The sequence below is a fragment of the Vanacampus margaritifer genome, chromosome 1, assembly GCF_051991255.1.
Source record: "Vanacampus margaritifer isolate UIUO_Vmar chromosome 1, RoL_Vmar_1.0, whole genome shotgun sequence".
In the NCBI taxonomy this organism is placed as follows: Eukaryota; Metazoa; Chordata; class Actinopteri; order Syngnathiformes; family Syngnathidae; genus Vanacampus; species Vanacampus margaritifer.
The window spans coordinates 22,470,356-22,479,720 of record NC_135432.1 but is presented as its reverse complement, the minus strand read 5'-3'; the positions used below and the strand labels follow the sequence as shown (position 1 = coordinate 22,479,720).

The window sequence follows — 9,365 nt, the reverse complement described above, 5'->3', positions numbered from 1 at the left end:
TCACAATCATTAACTTACATAGTTGTTGTATTAAGATATATATATGTATGTATATATATATATATGTGTGTTTGTGTATATATATATATATATATATATATACATACATACATACATATATATATATATATATATATATATACATACATACATACATATATATATATATATATATATATATATATATATATATATACACACACACCAAATATATATACACGCATATACTTTACATATATATACACACACACAGATACAGTATCATGTTGTTAAGACCTAGCTAATATTTAACCTTAATTTATCCAAGTAGCGCAAATAAAGACCGATTCTCATTTGCAATGCCAACTTGACTGCAGACAGTAGAGTAAAATATAAGTTTTGGCTCAATTTTTATGCTATCAAAACATGTTCCCATAACTTTGCAAAAGCTGTAAACTGACAAAAAAAAAGAAAAGAAAAGAAAGAAGCTAATTTAGTTAAGAACTACGATTAACTTGTTTTGTGTGCTTCTCCTTATACTAGAATCTCCATATTGGTCAACATACTCTGCCCTCCCTGCCCCTCTTTCCATTAGTACTTTAATGGGAAAAACCGCATGAGTATTTATATTAAAAATAAATAAATAAGACATTCAATTTACATACCATCCAAGTAAAATATAGAAATAGCAACAGGATGGCAGGTCAAGTATGTATTAACTAAATTTTATTGTCAAGAAACAAACTTTAAAAAAAATAAAAAATAAAAAAGCTTGGATGTCCTTTACTTGGACTCGACACGTCATCACAGCTTTTTGGTCGAGTAAACATACTGTAGGATCATTAACACATTTGTAAACCAAATCCAAACAGTGCACACTATAATGTGAATACTACAACATATTCAGTTGAATGTTTCCCTGTAATGTGGGCTATAGCTCCCCATGGGAATAAGAAAATTGCTTCTAGGAAACATTGCTTGAGCAATTGTACCACTAACAACCATTGGTTTCCATTCACTACAGTTATCCAGGTTCTACACAGTGTCTTTATCATAGCTCAGTCTTGCGGGGCTTGTGCATTATCTGACTGTAGTTGTGCCTTCTTTTGGGTTGGTAGGTGAGAAGCTGACTAAACTCTGTGAGGAGTCGCTCCCAGTAGCAAGAAACATCTTGCATTTGCAGGTGCTCCAAGATGAACTCCATGCCTCTGTGCAGAGAAATTGAGAAATAATGCCACCGGTTAGTCGTAAATAATGTATTTGGAGAATCTTAAGTGCTTTTATAAATTACCTTATGGCAATTTCTTGTGCGATGGAATCATTATCTTTGACAAACTGCAGTAATTCTCTGTGAACATAACACATTTTCATCATGTCGAACTGATTACATATGCGTGTGGCTTGTGTGCATATTCATTTACTAAAATCATTTGTAATCGAGTTGAATCAAAGGCAAATGGTATCTCTAAAAGCCTTAATGTTTATCAGTCCACGGTAAAACCGATTGTCTGTTGTGTCAATTCTGTAAAGATGATTGCAAAAGCAAATTGTAGAACCCTCAACAAGCTGAAGAAGAATCCTAGAGTGTGCTTTTTAAAATGTTTGACTTCTTTTTGACATTGGTCTTAAGAAAGAAGGACAGTACCTGACATCAGAGAGATCCTGCTTCACCGGGATGTAGTGCACCCAGGGCTTGAGCTGCGGGTAGAAAAACTCTTGCCATTCGTCCCCCACGTGAAACACCAGCGAGCCGCAAAGAAAGAGATGTTTGAAACGAAAGCTGGCCGCCACTCCTCGGAAGTTGAATAAAAACCTGACGGAGGAAAAGACAAAACACACGCCATACTTTCAGGTAGCAAAAGCTCATGCATTCTCATAGGAAACAAACCATTCTAGGTCAACTAATGCAAGCACGCGGGAGAAAATGCTCATTCTCATCAACCCATACCTGTTGTCATGTTTTTCTGTAAAAAGAAAAATCAGGCAGGAAATACGACTTACTTATATTTGCAATGGTCAACCAGTGGGATTTCTTTGGCTGGTGGTCTACCCAGAGTGTCCTAAAATAAATAGCCCAACATTTCAAACATAAACCAGCCTTGCATTTAAATGTAGGTGTGTGTGTGTGTGGGGGGGGATGGTGGGGTATGAAGGATGATGAGACTCTGACCTTGTCAGACTTCCAGGCCTGGTTTTTTGTGTATTCTGCATCCACTAACTCTGGCATCTCTCGAGAAAGCAGGATCAGAGGATCACGCTCTGGACTTGTTCTACCAGAGGAGAAAAAAAGAGGGAAGATGAGTTCATTGCACGTTAAGACTGATTATTAACTCATTCACTGCCATTGACGGCTATAGAGGTCAAAAATTCATTTAAACTATTTCTAGTAGTTTATTTTTTCCACTTTCGTTAACAAGAGTATGAAAACCTAGAATCTTTTTTATTGTACATTTCAAAATTGAAGTCATGCAATTAATTACAATAAAAAAATTAACTGCCTGATGCGATAAAAAAAATAGTATTAAAAATTAGGGGCGTCAGGTGATTAAAATTTTTTAATCGTAATGAATTGCATTACTTCACTAGTTAACTCACAAATTTTATTACTGTTCTAAATGTACAATACATTTTTTTTATAGGTTTTCTTACTCGTTAACAAAAGTGGGAAAAAATGTTAAACTAATAGAAATAGATCAAATTAATTTTTGACGTTTATAGCCGTCAATGGTAGTGAATGAGTTAAAAACTAATAATAACCAGGTTCTCAAATTTAACATTTATTATGGATTTTCTCAAACCTACACAGGGTCAAACATATACATTCATACAGGCTCAGATATACTAGTCTATAACCATCAAATAGAGGCCCCAAAATATTTCCATCTGACTCAAACCTGACAACTGCTGACAGTAGGTTGCACACATGACAAATAACAATAACTATTATTACCCCCCCCCCCAAAAAAAAAAGAAAAAGAAAAGAAAGAATGACTAACCTAGACCCTCTGAAGAATCCTTTGGACTCTTTCTTCTGCCATGGCCACTGAGCCGCAGACCTAAAACATCATTCCACCATTAGAACCTTGCTTCAAATGGTCAGCAAATGTACACAAGAGACGAACCAGAGTCTTACATTTTAAGATCGTGCCTCATTAGATCCCATCTTCCGAGTCCAGTGGGATATATGGGCCACACAGCAGGGCCCCCCTCCCAAAACGTCCATGCTGGATACATGATGTCCTGGTAGTCTGAAGTCTACTCGTGCCACACACACATATTCAGTACACAAGGTTAAAAGACTCAGTTAATTTTCAAAAGTGGAAACTTGACATGAAAATACATGAGATGGGAAAAAGATGACTTTGTTTTGCTTGTGATGTTTTTTTTTCCACTACTCGTGCCACTTTTGACTTACTGCATCATGTTTCTTTTTAAAGCTTGGCTGACTGTCACCACCCCAATCACTTTGCAAGCTTAGTTCATGCTAACACGAACCTTACTGAAGGAGAAAACGGGTACGGTTGGCTGCACCCAGTTGGGCACTTGAGGATAATCCCTGACATTAACCACCATCTCCAAATCAGGTAACTTGTCAATCAGCTCCAATATGAAATGCTCAACCCCACTGCACCTGGAAAAAAAAAATAGGAAACTAAAGTTTAAAAACCAACAACACAATTGCGGCTCTGTCAGCTTTGATTGGGTGTTAGTTGCTAGACAGAACTGACCTGGCTGGAAACATGCAGTTATGTTCCCTGTATAATTTATGTCCAATGATCTGGTAGTGGGTGCCAACCCCTCTTTGGATTGTTGAAGCCATGACATTCCCCGAAATTCCTCCATGAAAGGGAGCCAAGTCTTCCTGCAAGACCCTGAAATCGGAAAAATATTTAGTCCATGCTTTGAGAATTAAATCATATTAAATTTGTGAACGTAACATAAAAAAAAAAACATACAGGCTATGCAGATCATTGTTTAAATGGTCGGTTATCACACTCACTTTAGATGGCAACTACAGTTGGCAGAGTTACACCGAGTATATACTTTAACAGCTTCGGATATTGTGTCCTTTATTGCGTGTTTGCCTGGAGTAAGAGCAAAAGAGCAGCAAAAGAAATGCATGAAATTATACAACTATACCATAACATTAGCATTACTATATATCAGTGATTCCCAACCATGACATATCATCTAATTTCTCTTGTATGGGCTTGAAAAAAATAATTATTTATTACAAATGATGTATTTTTGTTCATTTATCTATGCCAGTGATGTATAGTGACAGGAAGAACAATTAATAAATGCATGCCCACTAGATTGCACAATTAACCTGTGTATCCATCAGCTGCTTTTAAATAATAATAATAATACAGTTATTATAAAATGTCTACACACCCCTATTCGAATGCCTTTTTTTGGTCATATAAAACACATAGGATCAAGATACTCTAAATCACTTAAAAACTTTTCCCACCACGCTTACTGAAAAAAATCTACAAGTCGATCACATAAAAAATAAAATAATAATCCAGAGGAGGTAAAACTCTACAACTGAAATAATGTGATTGCAAAATTGTGCACACCGTCTTCTAACTGTGATGTGGTTAATTCAAACTCATATGACACATTGGCCACCGGTGCCTCTAATTAACCCCTAATAAAGTTCAAAATGTTCTAAAGGGCTTTAGAGAAGAAGTTTAACCTTGATTTTGTCGGACCTTGAACACATTTTCCACCTGTGGCATTGAGATTGATTTCCATTCTACAAGTTGTGTAATTGGCTAAACATTTTAAGCAGAACTCGCGTGTAAACAATGTCGCCACAATCAATTAAACATTAGAACAACATTATTTTCTACAATTTGAAAAAGGCAAAAAAGCGAGCGAGCTAGCTAGCTAGCGAGCGAGCGAATGAATAATAGGCACAAACAGTTATCAAATTAGCAAAAACGAACCCTAATAGCTTTAAATAAACAAAATAAGAAGTCACAATAGAGTACCTGCTTCACAAAGCGAGGATAAAATGCACACTTGCAGCACAAACACAATGACCCATAGATAGCAGCGCTCCATCTTTCCTCAATCTTCAAGTTTTGTCTAAGATTAGAGACGTGTGTTCATCTATCTGGAATCGACTACTTTTCTCTGAGAGCAGGAATTACGGTAATGTACAGCACAAAACCTACCGTCTACCGTAAAGTTAGATCAATGAGCTCAAGCGGGTTTCATAGGAAATGTGACCACTTGGTTTCAATGTAGTATTTTTTAATAAGTAGATAAATGAATAAATAAATAAAGGAAGAAAGAGAGAAATAATCTTCTTTCCAGAGCACGAAATATATATATATATATATATATATATATATATATATATATATATATATATATATATATATATATATATATATATATATATATATATATATATATATATATATATATATATATAGATAGATAGATAGATAGATAGATAGACAGATAGATAGATAGATAGATAGATAGATAGATAGACAGACAGACAGACGGACTCATGAATGTCTGTCTTGTATGATGTGGGTGAGTAGGAGGAGGAAGAACAAAATGCCTCCTGTGAGATTTGACTCTGTGATGAAGAGAGAATGAGAGCAAGACCAGGTGGATAGAGAAAGTACAGAGCAAGTACAGAGAGAGGAGCACAAAGTGGAGCCATTGTGATACAATTTTTAAAAAATTATAAATATTATTGCCAATTACAACAATGACAATGCTGGAAATGCGCCTGTCTCTGCTTTGCACCCTCTGCCTTCATTTCATTGTGCTATGTGCTGCAGAAGAAGGTCTGGAATTTCCCAACTTTGACGGCAGGGACAGAGTGTTGGATATCAACGAGCGCAGCTACAAGAAGGCTCTGAGGAGGTTTGACCTGCTCTGTCTGTTTTACCATGAGCCGATGCCTGCCAACAAAGGCCTGCAGAAGCGCTTCCAGATGACAGAGCTGGTCCTGGAGGTGAGAAACATCCGAAACTAAATTGTGTCATCTTGTGATGGAATTGGAATTGCTTAACTTTTGCCACACTAACTTGGAACTTGGTAAACATTTGAAGGTTAAGACTCAAGATTTACAGTACTTATGACTTAACGCATATGTGACCTACTCTGACTTTTACAAATAGCCTATAGTTAACAGATTTAAGGAATAAAGACTCTCATGATGTGAACACCACTCAGCTGACAGCTCAGGTGCTGGAAAACAAAGACATTGGATTTGGGATGGTGGATGCTCAGAAAGATGCCAAAATAGCCAAGAAGCTAGGTAACCTTATTTCACACGTACAGTATCTCTCGTGCACAGTGAATATTCTCCTCTTATTAAAACATTCTTGTTCAGGCCTAGAAGAAGTAGGCAGCCTGTACATCTTCAAGGACGATCGCATCATTGAATTTGATGGAGAACTCTCAGCGGACACTCTTGTGGAATTCCTCCTGGATGTGCGTCTAACAGACTATAAAGTAGATGTTTGCATTCCTTGCCAGCTTGTTAGTGTTGCCCCCCCCCCTTTTCTGCAGGTGCTGGAGGACCCAGTAGAAATAATCAACAACGCGATGGAGCTCCGAGCCTTCGAAAGGATAGAGGAAGACATTCGCCTCATTGGTTACTTCAAAGGAGAGGATTTATGTTAGTTTGTCATCATTTGCGGTAAAACAGGCAAAAATGGTGTCCTCTAATAGCTCCATGCTGTGTCCCAGTAGAGCTTTTATGGGATCTCAATCTCTCTGTCTCTGCTCTCATGAGAGGCTTTAAATAGCATCTAGTTCACTAACTAATAGGTCAAACTGCAATTATGACAAGATGTGATCTGCTACATTAGTATAGTCTTGTGCAGTGATTCTCAAATTGGCATCCAAGAGTCACTATCAGTCTCTCGTGAAGAAGGAGTTTAAGCAAGTTGATGTTCTCGTTTGGTGTTCTTAACTGTCTCTTCCTGCCTCTCAGACTACAAAGCTTTCCAGGAGGCCTCAGAGCGTTTTCAACCTTACATCAAGTTCTTTGCCACGTTTGATAAATCTGTAAGTGCAGTGCAAGTTGTCACATGTAACACATGTGACGTGTGAGTTCTCAGAAGTATTGTGATGCATTTCAGGTGGCCAAACATCTCTCTCTTAAGATGAACGAGGTGAATTTTTACGAGCCCTTCATGGAGGAGCCCGTCGTCCTGCCCGGCAGGCCGCTGTCTGAGATGGACATTGTGGACTTTGTCAATCAACACAGGAGGTACTTTTTACATATATTGTTCTAAGGTGGGGCTGGATTTCAAATGTGGAGTGTTGTTTGCAGGGCCACTCTGAGGAAGCTTCGGGCAGAGAACATGTTTGAAACATGGGTAAATAGAATTTAGGAACTTGTGCTGTGATGAATGCAGAAATGGTGTTGAAAATCATGTTCCACCCTCCACTCACTTCCAGGAGGATGACATGGACGGAATCCATATTGTTGCATTTGCAGAAGAGGAGGATCCAGGTCTGTCAATATTTTCTTCTCCCAAAAGGTGTTGACCTGTAAATGATCTCCCATCCGCCTCCTTTCACCACCCAGATGGCTATGAATTCTTGGAGATCTTAAAGGACGTGGCCAGAGACAACACCAACAACCCAGATCTCAGCATTGTCTGGATTGACCCTGATGACTTCCCTCTGGTTGGTCTTAATCATTTGATTGATATAGGCCGGGTACACACTTAAAGGACGATGTGGGGGTCAAAAACACACTTTTTAAGATTTGAAAAATCCTTGCTTGTGTGCCAGGTCTTAGACATACTTCACATGGCTTTAGGAGGAATAAAGTACCAAGACTAACTTAAGTCTGACTTGAGATAAGTCTAACTTGAAATTTAAGACTTAAGACTTGCACGTACTGTATGTGACTTTCTTCCTTCTGCGGTAAACGCAATTGAGTATCTGTCTAATGTCAGCAGCATCTTGTCTCATATTTTCTAGCTCACCACTTACTGGGAAAAGACTTTCAAGCTGGACTTGTTCAGGCCTCAGATCGGCGTGGTCAACGTCACAGATGTAAGCCAAACTCTTCTCAGGTACATAAACTCTATCGAGACCTTAAAGAGATGTCTGTTGCGCATGCCAGGCGGACAGCGTGTGGCTGGACATGTCCAACGATGAGGATCTGCCTACAGCAGAGGAGTTAGAGGACTGGATCGAGGATGTCCTGTCCGGCAGAGTTAATACGGAGGACGATGATGATGACTTTGAAGACGACCATGAGGAATTTGACGAGGATTTAACAGAAGATGACATGAATCGCGACCAAGATGATGACCTAGATGATTGAGCATGTTAGCATCTTTATCATGTCTTTACTTCTCTGTTACATGTCCACTTAGAGACTGCATGTACTAAGAAAACCCCAGATGCAGGTAAGCTAGGTTAGCTTCCCAGTTTTGCTCACTGATAGCTAGTCAAAAATGAACTTAATGTATACGTTGATTATGTGATTAATTGAGAAGAAAGTATGCAGAGGCTGCTTTTTTTTTTTTTTACCATGATAAACATGATTTGAATGTATTAGTAGAGCTAGCTAACAGAAGTACAGATACTGAATGCAAAGCAGCTAATGTGTGAATATTGTATAATGTGATTAAGAGATGACTTGCTTAAAACAGAGTAATTAATGACTTGCTTGATTTTTGCTACAATAACTCTAAGGTAAAGACCTGACACCACATATTGCTGGACTAATAACTACCCCCCCCCCCCCCCAAAAAAAAACCAAACAAACAAAAAAACAAGAAAAGTAAATTCAACAAACAAGAGTCTGGTTAGCAGGGCTAAACAAATAACTTTTAAAGTAGAAGGTCAAAGGAAGTTTTCCTCTTTCACTTACTCAAATACAGCTCATTAAAACAAAAAAGAGAACCATTCTTTTAGACTTCCAATGCAGACTGCATGTCGCATTTGATTTTTCTCACCCAGTGGCAATGAGACTAAATGGACTACCTGGCCCGAGTTGTTTTGACCATATAGTTTAGCCCGTGTGTCCATCAGCCAGGACACAACATTTGCTTGAAGATGAAGCCAACAGAGGAGACGACGCATCCATCTGCACATAACCACGTCATTACCAAACAAATAGGAGGAGGAAAAGCATTCCATTTAGATGCAAATGTTCCATTTTCTTCTTGACCTATTCCCATCCTGCAAGGAAAAGACGGGTATGTATGGAAGAAGGGGAGGCGGGGATTAAGCCAACGACAGATGAGTTGCGACAGGCGGACCCAGACGCTGTATTTGCACAGGGACGATGCTATTCATTTCTAGCACCAGACATGAATATTCAGGCTTGACACACCAATTACGGAAAACTAGATGTATGATCTTTGTGCTGTAATATAACA

At 38.3% G+C, this 9,365-nt stretch overlaps 2 protein-coding genes across 2 annotated transcripts; one reads left to right on the top strand and one right to left on the bottom strand.

Annotated features, from left to right (window-relative positions):
* Nucleotides 1-683: 683 nt before the first annotated feature.
* On the bottom strand, nt 684-5,115 carry poglut1 (protein O-glucosyltransferase 1). The gene is made up of 11 exons (XM_077574780.1): nt 4,980-5,115; nt 3,980-4,064; nt 3,708-3,851; nt 3,475-3,610; nt 3,113-3,234; nt 2,976-3,035; nt 2,150-2,249; nt 1,981-2,039; nt 1,625-1,792; nt 1,271-1,327; nt 684-1,187 (listed from the first exon to the last, which is right to left on the bottom strand). Exons 1-11 carry the CDS (start codon nt 5,050-5,052, stop codon nt 1,031-1,033), a joined length of 1,161 nt encoding a protein of 386 aa, XP_077430906.1. The 5' UTR covers nt 5,053-5,115; the 3' UTR covers nt 684-1,030.
* A 442-nt stretch (nt 5,116-5,557) lies between these two features.
* LOC144062479 (calsequestrin-2-like) lies at nt 5,558-8,655 on the top strand. The gene is made up of 11 exons (XM_077583890.1): nt 5,558-5,965; nt 6,187-6,271; nt 6,347-6,447; nt 6,526-6,634; nt 6,953-7,026; nt 7,101-7,231; nt 7,295-7,340; nt 7,423-7,477; nt 7,553-7,653; nt 7,954-8,028; nt 8,099-8,655. The coding sequence occupies exons 1-11, from the start codon at nt 5,717-5,719 to the stop codon at nt 8,300-8,302; spliced, it is 1,230 nt and encodes a 409-aa protein (XP_077440016.1). The 5' UTR covers nt 5,558-5,716; the 3' UTR covers nt 8,303-8,655.
* Nucleotides 8,656-9,365: the final 710 nt, after the last annotated feature.